Below are 24,199 nucleotides of genomic sequence, written 5' to 3'. Positions count from 1 at the left end.
TCTTATCATATTTTTTTTTGAACTGGAAAAGGATACTTATATTATATCATAACATAGGTAGGGCTAAAGCCCGTTAACATTGTCATTAGTACATATGCCTTCATAACCTAACATTATGCCTCGTAAGGCATTATCATTCCCTAGAGCAGTTATACGACCACATTGGTCACTAGAACAGTTCCTAGAATATACATACCCAACCTGATCCTTGTCATATATATCTACAACAAGTTCCGGCGGCAAAACAAAAGTACATAATGTATTGTAGCTAGTTTGCATTAATGCTGCCTTTTCCAAAAGATTTGCCACCATATTCTATTCGCAGAAGGTATGCTTCAATGATATTGTCCCCTGTCTGGATGCCTCCTCCATTAACAACCTGCATTCGTAAATTAACTTATTGTTAGTAGGGTAATCTTCACTAATGACACGTATGACCTCTGTGGCGTCCGTTTCTACTTCAACTGGGAATGTGTGTTCCCTGATAATTAATTATAATGCATGTCGAAGAGCTTGGAGTTCTATTTGTATTAGTGAGGTTGCTTGAATTTTCTTTGAAAAACTTGTCTTCCATTTCCCCTTGTAGTCACGAACTACTCCACTTATGCCCCCTTCCAGATAGTTGCTTTTGAATGCACCATCTATATTTACTTTGAACCAACCTTTCGGTGGCCGCTCCCATTTGACATCAATCCTTATGACATTGTTGCTAGTAGTGTTCTTGCTTGTAAGTAATGTGTATTCAATTGTTTGATGAATAATCTTTTTAACAAAGATGTGAGAGGTTTGGTTGTTGATGTTATTATGGTTTTTGTTGTTCCAAATGTCCCAAAAGGCAAATAGTAGTACATCTTTCCAAGTTACATGTGCCAAAGAAATTGTTGGAGTTGTGTTCAGTAGTAACTCTAGCCAGTTATTAGTCATCCCATTATTGTTAATGGATACTCCTAGGGTTTTCCATAAAGTCCGAGCTATGTGGCATTTCCAAAAGATGTGGTATATGGATTCATTGTTGGCCTTACATATTGGGCATGTTGGATCAATATTAATACCAATTTTAGCAAGGTAGCCTCTTGTTGGCAGTCTCTTATGGTAGAGTTTTCAAATGAAAAATTTAATCTTATTGGGGCAATGTAGCTCCCAAATCCACTTAAAGGTATGTGTATGGGGTTTTTGGTCATCTATTAGCTTATAGGAAGAGGATGTTGTGAATATACCATTACGGTTAAGACTCCAAATGAGATTGTTTGTGTGTTTGCTTTGGCAATCTTGATGGAGGGCATGTATACTGTTTGTGACTAGTTGAGGGAGATGAAAAGAAATTTTTCCTAAGTCCCAACCTTTGTTATCCCAGATATCACTAATAGTTAACTTGTCCTCATTTTTATTCAAAGGCCCTGAAATATTATTATGAAGACTTTCAATATTTGGAATCTAATTGGAGTCCCAAATAATCATATTGGAATGTCTATCTACTGTCCACCTAATTCCCTTATGGCATATAGTCCAACCAGTTAGGAGGCTTTTCCAAGTGATTGAGGAGACATTTATTCTCTTGCTTTTTCCATAAACGCTAATGAGTATTTTAGCCCATAAGGAGTTAGTATTAGTAAGGATTCTCCATGCTAAGCCTATTAGGAGTGCTAAGTTTTTTGATTTAGCTTTCTTGATGCCCAAACCTCCATTAAACTTAGTGTTTGTGATTGTATTCCAGCCAATTAGGTATAGTTTCCTCTTATCCCTCGTAGTTCTCCATAGGAAGTCTCTCTATATCTTGTCTATTTCTTGTAGTATTTTTGTAGGAATGAGGTTTATTTGCATAAGGTGGTTTGGCAGTGTGTTTAGAGTAGAGGTTATTAAGGTGCACCTCCCCGCCATGCTAAGCCACATAGCATTCCAATTGTTTAATCTAGCATGCATTTTATCAAGTAATGGTTGGTAATCCTTATGCTTAGGGTAGTTATTTAACATTGGAAACCCTAGGTAACTACCAAAAGTATTACTGATGGTAATCCCAAGCATGTGAGTTGCCATGTCCTTCATGTGTTTATTGCAACTTCTAGACATGACCAATTTAGACTTGCCTTTATTGATGTTTAGGACAAACACATAACTAAAATCCTCCATGCATCTGTTGATAGTATTAAAAATTTTCTGCTTAGCTTCACCCATAAGAGTTAAATCATCTGCAAAAAACAAATGAGACAAGGGTGGCGTCCTAGGATTAAGTTTTATAGGCACCCATTTCCTTATATCTACTTGGTGGTTAATATTTTTGGAAAGCATATCCATACAAAGTATGAATATGTAGGGTGACATGAGGTCCCCTTGTCTAATGCCCTGTGTCGGAGTGAACTCCTTAGTTTTGTTACCATTAACTAAAATTGAAATTCTACTTGTAGTAATGCAACTAAGGATAAGGTCACGAATTTTTCTAAGAAATTAAAAAAACCTAAGAGTCCGATAGACATAAGACCATTCCAATTTATCGAACGCTTTTTCCAAGTCAAGCTTTAGAATGAAATTTTCCTTTCCTTTGCCTAAATTAAATTTTTTTAGAACTTCTTGGATGATGATAGCATTATCACTAGCTATCCTACCCTTTATAAAGCTAACTTATTCGATATTGATCAATTGGTTAAGAAAAGGATTGATTTTGTTGGCGATCACTTTAGTGATCACCTTATAGATCATGTTACAAAGACTTATTGGTCTAAAGTTCCTCAGGGTATTAGCGTTTTTAATTTTCGGAATCAGGCAGAGATAGGTCTTGTTGACCTCCTCGGGCATTTTTGAAGTTTTAAAAATGTTTGGCATAGATTGATTACCTTGCTTCCTAATATGTGCCAAAATCTTTGGAAAAAGAATGGGTGTAATCCATCAGGACCTGGTGCCTTATATGGCTTGAAAGAAAATGTGGCTTTTCTAATTTCTTGATTTGTTAAAGGCTTGTCTAGGATTGAGAGATCACTTGAAGTGAAATTGGCAACATCATTTTTAATGAATTTCCGGTCAGACCTATCGTGAGATGTTGTAAAAATGTTAGAGAAGTACTGTGTTACATGGTTTATTATGGAGGATTGGTCTTTAATCCAATTTCCTGAGTCGTCTTTAAAGAACACAATATTGTTTCTTCTCCTCCTATTAGTAGCTTTTATATGAAAAAATCTAGTATTAGCATCCCCTTCATTTAACCAATTAACTCTAGATCGAATTTTCCAGTAGTCTTCTTCCAATTTTAGAATTGTATTATACTCCTCAATTAGATTTGTTTCTAGGTCTTTAAGGAAATAACTGGTTTGGTAATTAGTAGATTTTTGAATCCCATAAATTCTTTTTAGAAACTTTCTTTTTCTTGCAATAATATTCCCAAAGGTCATATTTTTCCGATCTAACACATTTTTTGGAAGGATTCAGTCCCTCCCATTGGGTCTTTATTTTCCCAGCTAGTAGATACAAACCGGCTGAAATCCGGATGTGTGCACCAATATGTCTCTATTCTAAAAGGTCTATCCTTATTAGAATTTATTCTATTATTGAGGTTAACAAGTATAAGATTATGATCTGAATGGGTTTTTGGGAGGTGAGTTATGGTTACGTTGACATAGGCTTATAACCATTCATCTTTTGAGTAAATCCTATCTAGCCTCTGCATTATCAGACCCTTTCTTTTCCTACGATGGTTTGATCAGGTGTACTTACACCTTTTAAAACCCAAATCAACTAGGTTACAATAGTTTAGGCAATCTGTTAAGGAACTTGCTCTTTTTTGATTTATATTCTTACCCCCATATTTATCACTAGTACTAATAACTTCGTTGAAATCACCTCCCACTAACCAAGGGCCTTTGTAGTGGTCGTAGATACTTCTTTGATTATCCCATAACATACACCTATGATGAATATCAGTACTAGCATAAATTGCAGTAAATAACCACAACAAGGTTTTAGGTTTTACCTCGATCATTGCATGGATGGCTTGCCCATTCTAGTGAAGTTGTTGACTGTCACTACTTCGTTGTTCCACAGAATTACAAACCCTCCACTTTGGCCTACTGATGGAACCTCTATCATCTCAGTAAATCTAAATGCCTCAAGGATAGATAAGTGGATCTCCATTTTTGTTTCCAAGAGTGCAACCAGACAAGTTCTGTGGGTGTCCATGAGTTCTCTAAAATTCCTACTGAAGTTTGCATTATTTGGACCTCTAACATTCCAAATTATAATATTGTTAGGCTGATGCATGGGGATGTTATTAGGGGGGTTGTTGTTTGGAATCATCCTGAGCGACGGAACTAATATCACTACATTCTTCTCCATAGTTGGGTCCTGTGGAGGTCGAATGTCCAATGAGCATTTGTACAGTGTCACTGGGCAACTGAAGATAGACTTCCTATCTATCATCTCCCTGAATATGAGTATTTTTACCTCACTTAGGCTTGAAAAAGCCACTGCTGGCTCCCTCAAGTATGGCAAGTTTTCCATCTCCTCTCCTTCCTCCTGTATCCCTGCTTGGTTTGACATATTGGATCTGGTTGTGGGTCGTGTTGTTGGTTATGCATTGCCTGGGCAGATCATTGTGTGAACACTGGATTCATGAGTATTAGATCCTCCGGAGCAAAAAATGGAAGATTTAGAGGTGGGTTTTGGAGTATCTGCTGGTTGGGTCGTGTGGAATGTTCCACATTTGTTGCATGTTGTTTACTAGGTTTTGGTTCATTGATTGGGCTAGTGGTTGGAGAATGTTGTTCATCCACATTTGGTTTACGTAATTGTTCATAGCTAAGCTCATCCCCTCTGAGATTAACTGGGCTAGGAAGTGAGTGTCCTGGATTATGAAAATGGATTCCTGCCCATTTATCTCCATGTTGAAGGATATTGCATGGCCTTGAAGCCCTAGTTCTACCCACGATTGTGGTATGTGGTTGGGTGGGCTTGGTGGCTGAGCATAGATCGCCGGATTTGAGGGGAATTGGGGTGGAAGATTTGGTAAATTGTTCATGGTTGGATTTCGAGAGAGATGAATCAGTTGTATTATACGATATCTTCTCCTTAGTATTAGTGGAGGTCTTGCCATTTTGGTAAGCTTGTGTGTTTATAGGAGGAGTGGTAGGAAGGTGATTGGGGTGGGGGGTCGTTAATTATTACTTCCATTTGTATAGCTTGGGCAGACTGTTGCGTGGTGTATTTATCAAAATCTTTCATGGATATATCTTCCGCCACTTGTCTACTTTTGTGTTCCAAGTGTTTTAGGGAGGATTGGTCGTGAGGGTTGGGACATGCATGCTGAGTAAGAGTGTTATTATTAATAGTTATGTAATTATTATTAGTAGAGTAATTTATTACTTCTTTGCTTGCCGAATTGGTGGTTGTATGGGCGATATCTAATTCCATAGCATTAAGCAAAAGATTTTGTTCATTAACCATGCGTGGAATTGGTGCCACTTCTGTGACATTTGTAAGGAGGACAACTTGTTCTTCATGCAAAATATTTGTGTTTTGAATTTCTTTTTTGTTTTCCTTTTTTCCAAAAACCTTGTGCTGCTTAACTGGTTTAGCTAAACTGCATTCACCCTCATCATTCTGTTTAGTAACTTGATTTTTGTTAGTAAAAATTTGTTCATTATTAAGATCAGATTGTAGTGTGCTTGGTAAGTTATTTGGAATATTTGTTAGTATCTGTTTGTTAATATAACTTAAAGGCTGAGTATTGAAATACTTACCTGACACAACATCATCTATTCGAACATTTATACCTGGGGATATGTTTGCACTAGCCTTGGCCATGTGTTGATTGGCTATCTTAGCTTTGCCTTTCCTAGGGAACGAGACCGTCATCCATTCCCCTGCTTGCTCAGTTTTGGATAGGGGTGGCTGAATGTCTGATTGGCCTCCCTTTGCTTCAGTTGGTATGGTGACTTGTTTACAACACAGATTTATGTGTCCCAGCTTGCCATATGTTTTACATAGGATATCATCACCTTCGTATAAAATAGGTTGTTTATGTTGGCCAATTTGAAGTTAGTTTTGTACTGGTTGGTCGAGAGGCTACTCCATACACATTCTAGCATATCTCCCTCTTAACGTGGCTGAGGTGCATGTATCTACTTTGAGCAATTTGCCAATGCAGTTGCCAATTCTTGATAGTATAATTCCATCGTAAAATTCCGTGGATAACCGGGGGTGACAAACCCACACAGCTGTAAAGCTTTGGTGAGCTTCTTTGGCCACAAAATTTGGTACCCATTTTTGGATGGAAAGAAAAAATTCATTAATGAACCAGGGTCCATTATGTAGTATTTTTGTCATATTTTCTTCCCTGGCCAATTTGACAGTGTAATAATCTTCCCCAAGGTCGATGAGAGGAAAGTTCTCATTTATTTTTCATATGTCTTGTAGTTTTTTTTAGGCAGTGATGCACTATTCGTTTACCTATAAGCTTTATGATGACTGAGAATTTCCAAGGACTGTACACACGTGTAATATCCTCCTCAGTCAGAATTATTTGCTTCAATTTGTTTGTTAGCATCCCTGAGCTCGTGGCATCCAAAATCTGTTTATTGTATGTTCATGGGTTGTGTTGCGATATCTTCAACTGGTGGAGTAATATTGTTGTTGATGAAGAACTCATTCTGTAGCAGGGTCTCCTTATAGGAGGGTGTGTTTGGGGGTTGAGGATTGAGTTTATCTGGTGGTTTTGGAGGAATGTAATTGTGGATAGTAGAATGTTTTTTTTAGTGAGAGGTCGCTCATTCTCTCTATTTTTTCATACCCTTTAACTTCTTTTGAATTTGTTGTTGTATAAAGGATGTAAGTCACTACCTTGATAGTGCCCTAGTTTCTTATCATATTAATAACGGATTCAGATAACTTTTTTCAAGTTTGTATAGCTTAATTGTGTTTCAGAAACCAATCATGACGGTCAAGAGTTTGGTACTTAGAATATGAAAAGGTCATCTTGCCGGCCATATTATTGGAACAAAATTTCAACTGTATGCAGTGTACAATACGTTATAGAAAAACATAGGAGATCTTTAAAATCAACTTTATTAATTTTCAGAAAGGAGAAACATACATGCAATAAAGAATTTTGTAGAATCCATTTTATTTCTCAGCAGGGTCTGTTCTTTCATGAATACAGGCTATACACGCAAATTCAATCGAACGAACAAATTTTTTTTGAAATTTCATATCAAAATGTATCAATAATTCACACTAGTGTTTTGCAAGTTGAGGTTTTTGGGTCCCACATAGCCGGAAGCAAATATTTTCTACGATGCACCCCGTCCGCATTGTAGCTAGCACCAGTTTTTTTATCAACCAACGTCTCACCCGGGAACCCGGGGAAAGCGCCCGACCCAAATATCCCGGTGCAAGCAGACACAGCTTCTAATGGTGCGTTAGCTGGGCCCTGGTGATATCCGCCATCAAACGGGTTCGTTACAGTACACGCTAATACTGTTGCTAGGTTGATCACCATGCCGTCCACTCCAACATCGCCATTTGGAGCAACCAAAGGCGGCATTTGTGGTCCGACGATTGGCTAATAGAATGGCCATGCACATTGACCCGGACATTGGCTTGCCCAGTTACCCACCCAAGCGTATGCAAACTTGTTTCCCTTCATCCGTCGAGTCCATCCGTGCATGCCCCGCCTTCACAGAACAATTCAGAGTTTTAACCTAGTAGTGAAGCTTAAGTGTTTAAATTTCTATCCTGTGTAAACTGTCTAATTTGACCATAGTTTAGAAGCATAGATGAGTCTGTTGTTCCTGGGACTTGTCTACAAAGCCAGGTTATGCTGTAATTCTTTCAGCTTGATAATAAGTCTATTCACCAAAAAAATTTAAAAAATTACTCTTACAATTTCTATTTATGTGAAGTAGTTTAATTGGGCATATCGATTCTTGCAGCTTATAATTTTAAATATGCCCCGAGATTTTTATGGCTATGAAAGCAAACCATTAAGGTTAAAATAGAAAGTTCAAAGTTAAATTGTCTTCAAATATAAAAATTTAGTACAGTACATTATTTTTTTTAAAAAGGCTGATAAAAGTAATAGTATAACGTGGAGGGCAGACTTTATTGGATAATTCATGTTATTCTAATACATAAAGAGGGATTTAGAATTTTAAGTTAACAAAATCATCCAACATATATATTATGCATTTCAAGTTACTAGCTAGGCCGTCAATCCTACCTATTCATGCAGAAATCCTCGACTGCAACATCGGCTGCTGTTAAAACAACGACAATAGAGTTGGATTGAGTTGCCTTAGAAGCCAAACTTGCAAGTTGAGGATCTTTCAACAATTTTCCCAGTGAGTACTTCTGATCAAAAATTTGCTTGCCTATAGAAATGACAGTTGGACCTCCCTTATACTCCTCGGTGGTGCGCCACCACGAAGCGACGGAAGGGGGAAATTGACGGCGGGTGTGGTTAGGGCTAAGAGATTGGATAAAATCCACGATGATGGCGCGCTGATTAGAGGAGAATTTTCCATACCAAATAAGGTTAACGGTGACATGTCCCTTTAAGAGAGCACCATTATGGTATTTTAGAACAAGAGGTGGTTGCTTAACTAGAGCAAGTATTCTTGAATTAGCTAAACAAGGAATAGGAAGAACAAGAGTGAAAATAGTGTGAGAGAAATTGTTATCTTGTTGAAATATGCCATTTGATATAGATTGAATAATGGTGAACATGAAAGAATATTGATGTCTCTAGTTCTCTATATATATGAAGCAGGTGAGTATTTGACCACTAAAAGATGTGGTGCATTGGGCTGCTCCTCCCTTAACCAGAGGTCTCGGGTTCGAGTCCTGATATGGAAAAATCCTTGGTAGGGAGCGTTTTCCCCTGAATGGGGCCCTATCCGGCGTGAATCCGGATATAGTCAAGCTCCAATACGGATACCGGACACCAGGTGGAAAATCAAAAAAAGTTGAGTATTTGAAGAACATCAATATGAAGCTGCTAAGAAATTAATACTAAACTATGAGATAATAAAGTAGGGTTTCAGTCATTTATTTGTTGGTGATGTGCATGTTGCGAGGTTTGTTTGACATTTTATAAGAATGACAGCTTGAATTGACCTAAAGCTTAGCTTCTTCTTTTATCTTAGAACAGTGGGCGTTATCCTATAAAAGATATTGAAGTTAATTAGGGGGATTGGATAACCAGGGAAGGTGTTTTGTGGGAAAAACACAACATTTCTCCTTAGTTTACTTCTTTACTCCTTTTGTATTTTTCTTCTTTCCGTTTTAATATGCCAATCTTCATCGATAGATTGCGTGCGTCACCTAAAGTTCCTATTCTATTCTTGATGTTTGTTGGTGTCTTTTTTATGTGGCTTTAACTTTCACTAACCCACTATTCATAATGAGAAAATGATCATATTTTATTTTCTTTATTTTATTTTTCAACTATAATTATATTTTCACCAGCAATGTTCAGTATATTTGAAACCACTAGTTGGAATATAGATTAAAAATCTTTTTTTTTTATCTATTTTAGACTTCGTGAAGAAAACACATTCTTCTTACAAAGAACCTGTGCAAGTCGGAAGGCACTTCTTTTTTTCTTTTCATATTCGAGTTCTAAGTTACAACAGTGCCGTCTAATTTTGTTGTCGTTGAAATATTGGTATATTTATTAGTCTACTTGTATTAGATGCATCATTAGTCTCATATGGTAGTATTTCCGTGGTTTCTTCTGTATGGACCTTCAATGTAAATTAATTGAGGTTAAATTTACCTCAGTATTATCGCACATCATATGTAATGATGTTGGGTAAGCATGCATTCACACTAAGAATTGTTCTAAACTACTAAAAAAGAATTAACGATGGACAAATTCTGTAGCTAAACAACAAAATCGTCGCTAATCCTACTTAGCGATAGAATATCAAAAAATTCTGTTAGCTGCTTAGCGACAGATTAGAGACAAAGTTCAATTCTAATTTTTTTAGTGGTGAATTAATTATAAGAATTGTTCTAAAAATAGAAAGCAACAAATCTACCTCAACATGAAAAGAAGAGGAGAAAGTTGACATTCCTATCTATCGCTCTCGTAAATCTCAAAGGTGAGTGGAAGTAGGGGTGTGCATTCGAATCGGTTTATCGATAAATCGAATCGATTATTTGTTATCGTTTTATCGATATCGGTTTCGATTACAGAATTTTCCTTATCGAGTTGTCGATTTCGATTTCAAAATTTTCCTTATCGAGTTATCGATTTTGATTTCGATTTTGTCCTCTTCGGTTATCGGTTTATCGATAAACCGATAAGATATACTAAAAAGACAAATATACCCTTATTTTATAATACCATTTCCTTTACCTTAAGTTCCTAACCCTATTATTTTCTCTACCCATTCTTCAGCGTCGCTTTTATGCGATTAAATTACTATCCTCTGTGCCTGATTCGTCATCTGGCTTTCGGGGTTGGCAGACTCAAGGATTCAGGTGCCCTGACTGTCCTTGCTCAAGATGATGTTGGTGGTCTCGAGGTGAAACACAAGACAGATGGAGAATGGATACAAGTTAAACCAACTCCAGATGCTTATATTATCAATGTTGGTGACACAGTTAAAAGCAAAAAACTTTCATTAAGCCAATGTCATTTTCTTGGCATATTTAAAGCTCAGGAATAAAGTTCAAATTAATGAAAAATAAAATTAGTCGTGATGATGTATTTTGTTTTTTTTATACCGTTGGAGTGTTGGTGACATACATTTGATCCCTTACATTAGTTTTGTTGCATGTGCTTGCTGACACAATTTTTATATTATAAACGGTGTTCGTCTTATTTTAGCTTCTTTTTGTCCATATTAGTTAAGCGTGTTTATAGCGATATACTTTCCGTGGAATCCCGCAAATTTTCTTATTGGTGTAATCGATAACCGAATCGATAAGCCCCAAAAATCGATAAATCGAAATCAAAAAAATCGAAACCTTATTGAAACGATAACGATAAGCATATGTACAAATCGATAATCGATAAGTAATTATCGATAAGGGTCAAAATTGAATCGATAAATCGAATGTACACCCCTATGTGGAAGCGTTGGTTAAGACTTTATAAAATATTCAGTACTATATTCTTTAATATGTCTTGATTCATCCATTGCGTCAAAAATGTCATCTTTCTGAATCTTTCTAATTATAATTATGCATGTATGATGTTTTATACTTCAATACCATACAAGAGGGGGTGATTTGTGTGGTGATCAATTTTTCGCTTAAGCTGTTTATAGAAGGACCTGGTTCTTCTAAGTGTTTCTTAATCTACTGTTGCAGAAATATTAAATGCGGAAAGTAAAGAACACAAATATTTTTACGTGACAAATATCTGGCTCAAAAGGTAAAAAAAACCACGACCTACTTTCCAGTAGGATTTTTCCAATCTCTCCACTAATATCAGTAAGCCAAAAACTGCATTTACAAAAATTCTTTTGTAAACCTAGGACTAACTCTAATCCCCTTGTAGCACACACCCTCAACTGTTGCGAAACTTCAATTTAACTCTAACTTGAAAACTCTGAGTACCTAATACAATTGCTTCTAGATAAAGCTGAAAGGTACAATATGAAACCATCTACTACAATTGAACTAGAATAAAAGACAGACACTTGGAACTAGTTCTTCTATCAGGTTCAAGTAGCTTCAGGTTTGCACGCTTGAATCACACACAAATTGCTTGCAAAATTGCCTTGCTAATTTTCTCTCAATTCATGTTTAACTTCTTCTTATGTATGTTCCCTGTAAAAGAGAACAACACTGATATTTGTAGAGTTAGTAAATAAAGATTGACTAGAATTCTGATGCTACTCTTCCTTGGTGGAAGAGTTCTAGTTGATCTCAACCTCTAACTCCTTCCCTATCTCAAATCGTGTTCTCTTTGAGTAAGGAGTCCTTGTCCTTGTCCAATATACAAGCCTTTCGATCAGGATCAAGAGATATTTCTTCTAACAAGTTAGGTTTATCTCCTTCACATGCAACGCACATGCTTAAGTCTATCCGTATATGTGCTCCACTAGGATTGACCTGGTTCATGTTTTGAGTTCCTTTGTCAGTCTTCAAAACTAACCTTTAATTGGGCAAACAAATTCCCCCTTTTTGATGATGACCAACTCTGTGCTTTTCATGCACTTAGGCCCTTCCATAACTCAGCTCAACATCACTGCATGTTAGAAATTTTTCTCGCTTAACATCAAGGACCAGGTTCATTAGGTTATAAACATCACTATTCACAATCTAAAGTACAATATTTTTTCCCCCTTTTGGCATCATTGAAAAGTTGCATAAACACAATGTGATTCCTAGATTTAAAAATTAGTCATGGCCACTAGAGTAACTGCAAATGTGTTCATGGATTAATCATTAGTAATCAACTACACATTCAAACTATCAAGGAAAGAGAAAAAATTAACAAGAGCAAAAGCAGCAACTTCATTAATAGAGAATATGATTCTGCCACAATCCACAAAAAGAAACAAAAATAGTTAAAACATGAGCAAAAGAAAATATCCCTAATCTGGGTCACTGAAAGGTCTAGGCAAGGTTCAGGAAATTAGGCTTAGAAGAATTGAAAGGTTGGGTTTTGGCTTGGAAAAGGTGCAGCACGTCTTGAAGAATTCCATTATTCTTCTTCTTTTCCTTTGTGAGCTCAGTTCTGAGAGCATCTCTCTCAGATTCTACCTATGCCAAACGAGTCTTTAGCCTTCCTATCTCATTATACTTTGCCCCACTCTCATGCAATAGAGCTCTGGCCTTGCTATTGATAGGTGTCTTTTTAGACGAACCAGGTTCATTTGGAATGACAGTGACCTCATAATCACAAACAATCAGAGTATTGATTCCAAAATGATCATTGCTTGTGGCCATCTCCCACTTCTTCAGTGGTACCTTACAATGGGCAAGAATAGTAGTGAGAATGAAACTATAAGTAGTGGCATGGGCCTTAGATCCATTAATAACTTGATCAAGTAGCTTGATCATAAACCTAGGCCAGTTGATCTGCCTCCCATTTTCCAGATACTCCATCAAAACCAAATCTATGTAATTGGAAATGTGCCTTCTTTCCTGCCTAGGCAGTAAACACTTATTGACGAATTCAAACAGGACTTTATGGGATGGATTCATTTCACTCTTATACACAACATTGGCCTCATTCACTTATGTTCTATCACAAAATTTCCTAGTACTGGCTAGGGCAGTAGGAAGGGAGTCCAGACTTGGCCATTTTTGCCTAGTGTAGTCATCATAACCTTCAGAAGGAATACCAAAGATTTCACCTAGCTCTTTTGGATCAAAAGATACTTGAACCTCTTTCACATGGCTGGTTACTCTTCCATCCTTGACCTCTGCATTGGCCATGAACTCAATTATCTCATTCCTAGCCATCCTGCCATCTAACTGAAGGACCATGTCCTTCCACCCGTGATCCTCTAGCGCATCAACCGGTAGAACCATCCATGGTTCCTCTAAGTCCTTCAAAAGTATACCCTTCAAGATGGATTTTTGGCCAAACTTGGCCAACTTATCTTGGTCATTATCAAATTCATCCTCTTTTTCACCACTCCAATCTTGCTCATCAGTAATCTTAACTTGCTTGACTTTAACAGCAGACCTTGTGCTTTTAGCAAAAGGAAAAGGTTCAGCAGACTTGGATACAAATGAAGACTTTTTTTTGGTCTTCTTGGGATTAGGGGTTTAAATCTCCACCTCCATAGTTACATGTTCACCCTGATGGACCGGGTCCATCTCATCCACATCAAAAGCCTCAGCAGGCTCTGCCACCTTTGCTTTCCCTTTGTCCATTTTTTTCTTCTTACTTTCTTCCAGAGATTTATGTAACTCCTTCTCACTCTGCTTCTACTTACTTCTTGTGGCCCTTCCTTTTGGTAAAGGAATATGTATCTTTGTAGATGAACCGGGTTCATTGGGAAATGTAGTGATCTCATAATCAGAGGCAATAAAAGTATTGATTCCAAAATGGTCTATGCTTGTGGCCATCTCCCACTTCTTCAGTGGCACCTTACAATGGGCAAGAATAGTAGTGAGAATGAAACCATAAGGAGTGTCATGGTCATTGTAGCCATTGATAACTCGATCAAGTAGCTTGATCATAAACCCAGGCCAATTGATCTGCCGCATACATTCCAGACACTCCATTTAAACCAAATCCATATAGTTGGAAATGTGCCTTCTTTCTCGCCTAGGAAGCAAACACTTGTTGACGAATTCAAACAAGACTTTGTGGGATGGCTTCATTTCACTCTAATACACAACCTTGGCCTCATTCACTTCTGTGCTATCACAGAACTTCCTAGTAATGGCTAGGGAGGTAGGAAGGGAGTCCATACTTGGCCATTTTTGCCTAGTGTAGTCATCATAACCTTCAGAAGGAATACAAAGGATTTCACCCAGCTCTTTTGCATCAAAAGACACTTGAACCCCTTTCACCTGGGTGGTGACTCTTCTATCCTTGACATCTGCATTGGCCATGAACTTAATTATCTCATTCCTAGCCAGCTTTCCATCTAACTAAAAGACCATGTCCTTCTACCCCTGTTCCTTTAGCGCATCAACTAGTAAAACCATCCCTGGTTCCTCCAAGTCCTTAAAAAGTCTTCCTTTCAAGTTGGTTCGTTTGCCAAACTTGGCTAGCTTATCTTGTTCATTGTCAGATTCATCCTCGTCTTCACCACTCCAATCTTCCTCCTTAGTAATCTTAACTTGCTTGGCTTTCACAACAGACCTTGTCCTTTTAGCCAAAGTAGAAGGTTCAACAAACTTGGATACAGATGAAGACTTCTTTTAGGAAGTCTTGGTCTTCTTGGGCTTAGGGGTTTGAACCTCTACCTCCACAGTGACATGTTCGCTATGATGGCCCAGGTCCATCTAATCCACATCAACAGCCTCAGCAGGCTCTGCCACCTTTGCTTTCCCTTTGTCCATTCTTTTCTTCTTACTTTCTTCCGTAGCTTTCTACTACTCCTTCTCACTCTACTTCAACTTACTTCTTGTGGCCCTTCCTTTTGGTAAAGGAATATAAGTAGTTGTCGGAGAAGAAGCCTTCCTTTTCTTGGTGCTTCTTGCAGTGCTAGGAGTTTTTGGTGTTGGAGTTCTCCTTTTCTTGGGTTATAACTGGCACCAACCTTCTTCAGAAGATCTACTAGGGTCTCCTCAATAGATGAACTGGGTTCATCTATATATGCACTGAGATTTACCATCCCTTCAGCAGCTTCCCCTGAACCACTTCCCCCTATTTTCTTGCTACTTTATACAACCTATCTGGCTTAACTCCACAGATAGCCATTCTAACCGTTTCAAAGGTGGGTGAAGAATCAGCCACTTCTTTCCCTTTCCCCTCACATTACTGCTCACACCCCCACTCTCCTTTTTTTTCTCTTTTATTTTTACCTCCTCTCCTTCTTGACTCGGGCGTTTCCACATCCATAACAGACACAACCAAAACAAATTAATTTTCCAAGTTTTCAGCTAGATTCGAAATTATCTTAGTAGAGGGATTTTGCATAGAAATTACCCACTCAGAATCAGAAGAACTAGCTCCTTCCCCTTCACTCGCAGAAAAGAATCATCAGAATTTTGGGAATCTTGGGCTTGACTAGCCTTCAATTGTGCGTTTAATTTTTGGAAAGCGCACCTCTAGTCATAGTTTTTCGAGCAAGCATCTTTACTCGCCTTCTCCTAGGTTGAGGGGTTGTGTTGGGTTTAGGAGTAGTAGAGGAATTGGAGGGAGTAGGTGGAGGAGGTGTGCCTGGGTTATCTTCGGGGTTGGTCATATTCTCTAAATTCTGGAAGAAATTGGTGATTTGAGTTTTGGAAGAGAGAAGAAGAGAAAACAGAAGATTTTTTACGCTTTTGAAAATTATGAGAGTGGCAGTGATGATGATGATGGATTTTAAAGGGAGAGGGTAATTAATATATAACGACAGCTTTTTGTAGTCAATTAAAAGTCTAATCACCTTGAAATTTTAGGTTGAAAAAGGCGGTTAAGCTTCCCTAAAATCTTGGCAGTCTAATATGGTGAGGAGTCTAGCTGAAACAGAACTGGTTCAAAATTAAAAGGATAGGATTTTTGAAGTTTTTGAACATAGGTAGAACTCTGCTCATGAATTAAATATTAATATTTTTAATTGTGTAGAGTGTAGAAAATGTACCTCGTTATTCAGATGAACCAGTACTGGTGAACCAGGTTCTCCACTAAGAATCCTCTAGATCATGCCTCAATTTTCCAAAATAGAAGAAATTTTGTTAGAGATCAGTGAGTCATATCAACACATGGCACATGAGTATACTATTTACAGTATGAGACTGAGCAAAGATTAATCTAGATATTTACACAAGTTCCAGATTTCCTAATTAAATTTGTTTTTCGTTTTTTTAATTGTGCATTCTGAACTGGTTCTATTAGGTGATCTTAATTATCCCTAGTTCTAACATGTTCCTTTCAAAGCTTTCTCTACTTAGCGCTTTTGTAAAGATGTTAGCAATCTACTTATCAATAACACAAAATTCAATAATGATCAGTCCTTTCTCATAGTTGTCCCTAAAAAAATGGTGTCTAATATCTATGTGCTTAGTTCTCTTATGATGAACCGGGTTCTTAGTCATACTAATAGCACTAGTGTTATCATAAAAAATATGGATGCAACCATCTTCAATACCAAAATCCATCAACTGCTATTTGATCCACATTAATTGAGCACAACAAGAAGCAATAGCAACATGCTCATCTTCAGCAGTAGATAAGACCACTGAATTTTGCTTTTTAGTAGCCCATGACACAAGACATGAACCAAGAAAGTGTGCCATACCTGAGGTGATCTTCCTGTCCACAAGGAAAACTGCATAGTCAGCATCAGCATATCCCACTAGGTTAAAGTTACTACGTTTTGGATACCAAATGCAAATGTCATTAGCTCCTTTCAAGTAACTCAATATTCTCTTGACAACAATCAAGTGGGATTCCTTTGGATTTGCTTGAAATCGAGCACAAAGCCCTACACTGAAAACAATGTCAGGTCTGCTAACAGTAAGATACAAAAGTGAACCAATCATACCCCTATACAACTTCGGATCAACAGATGAACCAGGTTCATCTATGTCCAATTTTGTGGCTGTTGCAATAGGAGTGTCTATTTCCTTTGATTCATCCATTTAAACTTCTTAAGCAACTCTTTTGGATATTTCTGCTGATGGATCATGGTTTCATTTGAGTTCTGTTTAATCTGTAAGCCTAAGAAGAAATTAAGCTCACCCATCATACTCATTTCAAATTCACTCCCCATTAGTTTAGCAAATTCCTTACTTAGTTTTTAGTGGTTGCCTCAAAAATTATGTCATCAACATATATTTGTACTACTAGAAGATTCTTACCTTTTTCCTTCAAGAATAGAGTGCTATCAATCTCTCTTGTAGCCATGTTCAAGCAGAAATTTGGATAATCTTCCATACCATGCTCTGGAGCCTGCTTGAGTCCACAGAGTGCCTTGTCTAGTTTGTGTACATGATCCTGACACTCCTTGATTTTAAACCCTAGTTGTTGGTTGATAAACACTTCTTCCTTTAAGTAGCCATTTAGGAATGCACTCTTGACGTCCATCTGGTAAGAGAAAATTCCATGTATGCAGCAAAGGCTATGAGGAGTATTATTGCTTCCAACCTTGCAACTGGAGCAAAAGTCTCATCATAGTCTATGCCTTCATCTTGGCTATAGACTTGAACCACCAACCTTGCCTTGTTCCTTATAATAGTTCCATCTTCATCAAGTTTGTTTCTGAAGACCCATTTAGTGCCAATTACTGATCTGTTTTTGGGTCGTGGCAACAAATGCCAAACTTGACTTCTTTCAAACTGATTTAGTTAATCTTACATTGCATTTACCCAGTCTGCATCTTGCAAAGCCTCAGCAACATTTTTAGGTTCAATAAGAGATAGGAAAGCATCAAAAACACAAAAATTCTTTAATGAAGATCTAGTTTTAATTCCAAAGGTTGGATCATTAATTATGTTCTCAATGGGATGAGAACTTTGATACTTGTAAGGTTTCACAACCATCTGATTTCCACTTGATGTTTCTCTTATGTTTTGTTGTTCAAGAACAAGATCATAGACATGTTCCATTGAGGAATTAGATTCAGTTATTCTTTGTTCAGTTCCCCCTATCAGGTTGCCCTGGATGGAAGAACCTGTTTCATCACCTGTTCTTTCTTCTGGTGCAGCATCAGCTTGGGCAATGATTTCATTTAAACCTTTTACCAGCCCAATAGCTTCATCTTCATGTTCATGTCTCTCAGAAAGAATATTAGTTTCATCCAAAACCACATGTACTCTTTCTTCTACACACGTAGATTTTTTGTTGTACACTTTATAAGTTATGCTATGTGTGAAGAATATCCCAAGAATACTCCCGCATCACTTATGGGATCAAACTTACATAGGGGAGTCCTTTCCATTATTGTGCACAAAGCACTTGCATTCGAATGCCTTAAGATGGGATATATTTAGTTTTCTCCCTTTAAGTAACTCATAGGGAGTCTTCTCTACAAGAGGTCTAGTCATGCACCTATTAATGATGTAACATGCAGTGTTTACAGCTTCTGCCTAGACGCTATGAGGCAGTTTACTAGAAAGAAGCATAGTCCTAGCCATATATTCAAGTGTCCTATTCTTTCTTTCAACTACTCCATTTTGTTGTGGAGTCCTAGGGGCAGAAAAACTATGATCTATGCCATGCACATCACAAAATTCAGCAAACTTAGGATTTTCAAATTCAGTTCCATGATCAGAAATAATTGATGCAAGTTGATTACCTAGTTGTTTATGAGTTTTTCTAACAAAAGAAGTAAACATGTCAAATGCTTCATCTTTAGATGCTAAAAATAATATCCAAGTAAACCTAGAGTAATCATCAACAAGCACCATCACATGTTTTTTACCATCTCTGCTTAATATTTTCATTAGACCATATATATCCATTTGAACCAATTCCATCGATCTGGTCGAGCTTACCACTTTCTTGCATTTAAAAGAGGATCTTACCTGTTTCTCCCTTGCACAAGCCTCACAAACTTTGTCTTCCTTAAACTTGATGTTAGGTAGCCTTATCACCAGGTCCTTGGAGACTAATTTGTTGAGTTGACCTAGACTTGAATGTCCAAGTCTCTTACCAAAGGAGGGGATCATTGTCAAACAAACTTAAGCAAGTGAGTTCATAATATGAAAGTGTGGATAGATCTACAATGTATATATTGTTTACTCTTTTTGTTTACCGTGAAAATGGTAACAACAATTAAATTTGTAAATGGGATTCTAACAATACATGATCTATTCCCAAGCTATTTGTTAGAGTAGTTGATGCCAATAATATGAAGTTTAATAATGGAATGCGAGATAAAACGAGATAGTAATCGAATCGAAGGGCCTGCTGCTCGGGTATAGGTACGATCGATAGGGTACCTCGAGGTCGACATCAGGGTCGAGTTCGAGCTATCGGGGATAGCTGGGGATGGGAAAACAGTTGAAGATATGATTAAACAAGGCACTTTACGGCCGATACTAAGCTATATGATGAAGAACAAGTAGAAGAGCGATGGGTATTAAGGTGACCTCGGGCCAATGAGAACAAGCAAGTTAGAAAGAAAAGAGAGAGACAGAGAGAGACAGAGAGAGACAGAGAGAGAGAGAGAGAGAGAGAGAGATTATTGCACTTGTGGAGAAATGGAGCAACATCATCCCAGCCTACAATGTAACGGGGATCCCCTTTATATAGGAGGGGAACCCGTTATGGTATAGAACGTATTAACCGTAAAGTTATGGAGATAGGACGACTAGACATGACATCTTGAAAATAGGCCCCGGATAGAGCAACCATGTCAGGTTAAGCCGTGTGCCTTGGGAACTGGCCTCTCGCCTGTTGTAGCTTGCTGTACTTGTCAGAATATGATATCCTTCGGACCGATATATATCGAACCTCGAGGATGAGTCTCGACCTTGGCTTCGAGCTTCGAGGGGCATGACCGCGAGATGGTTGGAAATCAGGGCCCCGGATTTGATGTATACAGATAGTGTCCGCGTTTCTCAGAGTGAAGACGACAAGAAACGATAAGAAAAGGTTTTGAACCCCTTCTTCCTCTCGTGCCCTTGCGAACGGATACAAGGTATTAAGGCGTATTACGCACACCGTTCCTGTAGATTTTAGCATTGACTGTGGCAGTTGGATTCCTTCAATATACCCATGATGCTTTTATAAATGCCCGTCTCTTCCTTTCTAGATTCCATCCTGTGTTCAAAACCCTTAGTGAGGTTTGTTTCCCTTCGTTCTCACTCTTTCCCAGGGACGCAACCCCTTTTTCTTCTTTCCTAAGATTTCCCCAAGGATGACGAATATTTCCACTTCTGCTTCCAAGGAGGTTGCGGGCTCGTCTTCTTCGCTTTTCTCTCGAGGCGAAATGGCCACTCCACCTTGTGCCGAGGAGTGCATTCCGGGACCCTTTGTGATGACCTCCGATTTTAGGGTCGAGAGGCTCTCCTCGAAGTTAGGGCACCACGAGCCTATAACTCGATATATTAGCTCTATAACGGACATCAAAAGAGTGAAGCGGACTGCTATTGGGGAGATACCATGCTTGTGGAGATTCCTGCTTGGGATGAGGATATTACGGCTCATAAATACGGCTTTCTAAGTGTGTACACCTACCTATTCTCTTTGGGGCTGGTGGGGCCATCCTCGCACCTGATCGACCCCGTGATTCTCTACTTCTGCCGGAGTTACCAGATAACTCTAGGTCAAGTCCACCCTTCGTTCTAGCGCGTGGTTTATATGATAAGGCATTATTCAAGCATGATAGAGGGAATGCCCTTCACCCTAAACCATTTGATCCGGATGTATAGCCCTTGTCTGCTTCGCGGAAGATTAGTCAAGCTTCGTTGTAGAGCCTCGAGGTCCTATTTTCCCCCACCAAGGAGTTCGGGGATGATGGGTGGTTAAGCCGATTCATCCAACGTATGATCTAATTCCAGCAAAAAAGATGTTGTTCCCTGAGAAGTGGAACGCTGGGCGTAAGTAGACGTGGTGCCCTTGCCCTTTCCTAGTAACTTTTCTTTATACATCTGACTCTGCCTTTCTTGTCCTTTTACCCGCAGCGATCTACCCTGGTGCGGTGTCATACCTTCAGGGTTGGGTCGGTCATTTGCACTCAATTTGCCTGTATACCGACCAAGCGTGGTAGGATTTATCCCGAGCTCGGTGGGAGGCCAGACGCCCTGGTAAGCCTTGAGTCTTGATGCATCCGAGCATTTTGATGTAGCTTGCTGTTAATAGCTTTCTCTGTACTGTGCATTTTAACATTTGTATCTATGCAGGTCTGGGAGGGGTCCTACTGATGAGGGAGGTGTCGTCCGTTGGAGGGGACACTCTGATGCATGACGAGGAGAGGAAAAGGCAGGAGATCCTATCGGTTGATCCACCGGAGCCCCAGAGGATCAGAGTGGAGGATTCCAAGGTTGACCCATTGGCTCCAGTATTCGGGGCGACGGGAAATCCTTGTGCTGAAGGTGAGGGAGAAAGCAGCTTCTCGGCACCTTTCAAAGAGCGTTTGGGGTTGATTGATCCTCGGGCCATGGGAATAGATGCTTTCGGGCAGGAGTCTGATGTTGGCATGGCTCAGATTTGTGGTGGTGAGGCAGTGGATGGGGTATCGAGCACTGACCTTGAATTGATAGGTGGCCGGAGTTTTCCCTGATCTGGGACACCCTTGACAGGTAGTTTGGAGGAGCCTCGAGCTGGGACCCATGATGAATAGAGGATGGAGATTCAGGTTAACCCCGTTGGCCCGGTGGATATCGTTGATTCTCCAAAAGGGGAGATCCTTCCATCTTCCGGAATGCAAGAGGAGTCTCGTAAGGAGCCTTTCGTGGCGGGAGCACTGATCAAAGGAGGAGACGCACTTGGGAGGCTGTCGATCATTCTTGAGGGTAATTTCAAGGTCAACGCCTCATCTATTTTTGGCGAGATGGGCAGGCTTTGTGAGCAGGTAATTTCATCTAGCCGTGTCTGCTGCTTAGAGCTGCTCTGTCATTTATCCTCTTAACTTTTTTATACGGTTACAGGCCGAGGCGCTTTACAACCAGGTCCTCGCCCAATATCAGGACGAGGTTAGTGGTCGTGAGCGTGGGAAAGCCTTTTTCACCGAACAGGTTATCCATCCCTTGTTTTCGCTATCATTTGAGCCCTTGTAAAATTTTGTCGCTTTTAACTCTTCGTGCCTTGATCTATGCAGTTTGAAAAGGAAAATGCCCTGCTGAGAGGGGAGCTTTGGGCAAGGGATGCTGAAATCTCCGAGCATAGCCGACATTTTGAGCGAGGTGTCTTTTGAAAGGGACAACCTCAGGGAGAGAGTTACCTTGATTGAGCGTCAGCTTCAGGGTGCGAAGGAGGATAGCGGCAAGTATAAGAGCCTTCATTCCGAGTTGGTGGCTGCATTGCTCCGGATCAAAGTTGAGGCCGAGGCATTTGTATCTTCGCTTGGTGGAGGAGAGGTTGCTGCAGATTCCTGTGTTGAGAGAGCGTTCGAGGGGGCTGGCCCAATTTTACCTCGAACCATGGATCACGCTTGGCCGAGTTCCCGAAGGCTGACCGTCGAGAGTGTGTAGGAAGGTAGCTCAAACGGGGTAAAAAGTGGGAGTGGATCCCCAGAGAGGGGGGACGCCGTCGAGAAGGGGCCATCGGAGGATTTGAATTGCCTAGATGCAACCTTTGAGGCAGTCAGTTCAGCGATAGATTAGGATCTGCTATTTTTTTCCCTGTTGATTTCCCTGCTTGTTGTACAGTACTTTTATTTTGGCATATGTATGAGGAGAATTCCGCGACTCTGTTTCCCTTATTCCCTTTCTATTTTGAATTCAACAACCATTGGCGAAAAAACCTTAGACCTGGAATATAGCTCTGTGGCCCTTTTGGGCTGGCTCGGGAATTTGTCGTATGGCTGGTTGATGCGGCCTCCGACGTGAACCACCGTGAGGGATCTCATGTTTTTTCCCCACCATCTTGCATTGGGTTTCCGGGCCAGGTTTGTCCCTAGCCTTGTTGATTTTCGCTCTCCAGTGCCCGCGCGGTCGGGTGATGACAATTCTTATCTTTTGCCCTTGGGCATTTCGCTGTTTCAACTATTTTGGGTCCAGTCTCCGAGTCGCATTGAGATTCGAGCTTTAATTGACCCTAAAGTTCCTTCCTACCTACATGGGCGGGCAGCGATAGCCCTTTGTGTTTCAGGTAGAAGTGACCTTACAGGCGCATGGCCCGAAGGCTCACTCAGCTGGTCGATAGTGTCATTTATGCTGTGCCCTTAGGCATGTTAAAGTTTAACTATTTTGGGTCCAGTCTCCGAGATGCATTCGATTTGATATTTAATTGACTCTTAAGAATTTTCTGACCGGCAATAGTGCCTTTTACGTTGTTTTGGTCGTCGAGACCTTTCAATATATGGCCCGGAGGCTTGCATAGTTAACTATTTCGGATCCGGTCTCTTAATCGGGTTACAATTCAAGATCATTTTTATCCTCAAGTTGTTAATTTTTAAGCTGACGACAATGGCTCTTACGTTGTTTGGCCGTAGAGACCTTTCAATGTGCGGCCCGACGGCTCGTTTTGGTGGCGACAATGGCTCTTACACTGTTTTTCCTGTAGGCTTTTGTAGGCTTTGTTTTCTACTCGTTAAGGTCATTTGAAATAATTTTGCCTGACCTGTCATCGGTTCTAGAAGAACCTCGATTTCAAGTCATTATCGGCGATGTTTGAGCACCTTAGAAGGTTCATAGCACGTAGGCTGAGTAGGTTGAAGCCTTGTGATTTGGAGCTAACATGGTCGAAGCTCATTTTTGCCTGTTGAGGGAAGCTTTTTTTAACTAGTTCTTTCTGAAGTATATTCAAAGTAGTGGCCTGTGATTTTTGTTTAGTGACGGTCAGGCGTCCCTGAGTCGCGTTAGTTTGGTTGTATCAGCCGTTTTGACCGTAGTCATATGTGTTTGGACAAAGCCATTTTTGATCCTGAGTGATAGTTCAGGCGTCTACACTGAGGGTATGCCTTTTCGGGACTCTTACAAATGCGACGTATAGCTTGAACTTCGGGATTTTAATGCATGTTGAGGTTTTTACAGTTTGTCATGC

General features: G+C 39.5%; 1 protein-coding gene and 1 pseudogene across 1 annotated transcript; both read right to left on the bottom strand.

The window, feature by feature from the left end:
- Positions 1–7,057: 7,057 nt before the first annotated feature.
- On the bottom strand, positions 7,058–8,999 carry LOC104225610 (protein EXORDIUM-like 2; annotated as a pseudogene).
- Positions 9,000–16,713: 7,714 nt separating this feature from the next.
- On the bottom strand, positions 16,714–19,026 carry LOC138879352 (uncharacterized). Its single transcript, XM_070158963.1, has 5 exons — positions 18,846–19,026; positions 17,906–18,371; positions 17,752–17,809; positions 17,410–17,635; positions 16,714–17,033 (listed from the first exon to the last, which is right to left on the bottom strand). Exons 1-5 carry the CDS (start codon positions 19,024–19,026, stop codon positions 16,714–16,716), a joined length of 1,251 nt encoding a protein of 416 aa, XP_070015064.1.
- Between the last annotated feature and the right edge of the window lie 5,173 nt (positions 19,027–24,199).

This window comes from Nicotiana sylvestris, chromosome 10 (assembly GCF_000393655.2).
Source record: "Nicotiana sylvestris chromosome 10, ASM39365v2, whole genome shotgun sequence".
NCBI lineage: Eukaryota > Viridiplantae > Streptophyta > Magnoliopsida > Solanales > Solanaceae > Nicotiana > Nicotiana sylvestris.
The sequence above is the reverse complement of the archived record's forward strand: the minus strand, read 5'-3'. Positions and strand labels throughout refer to the sequence as shown.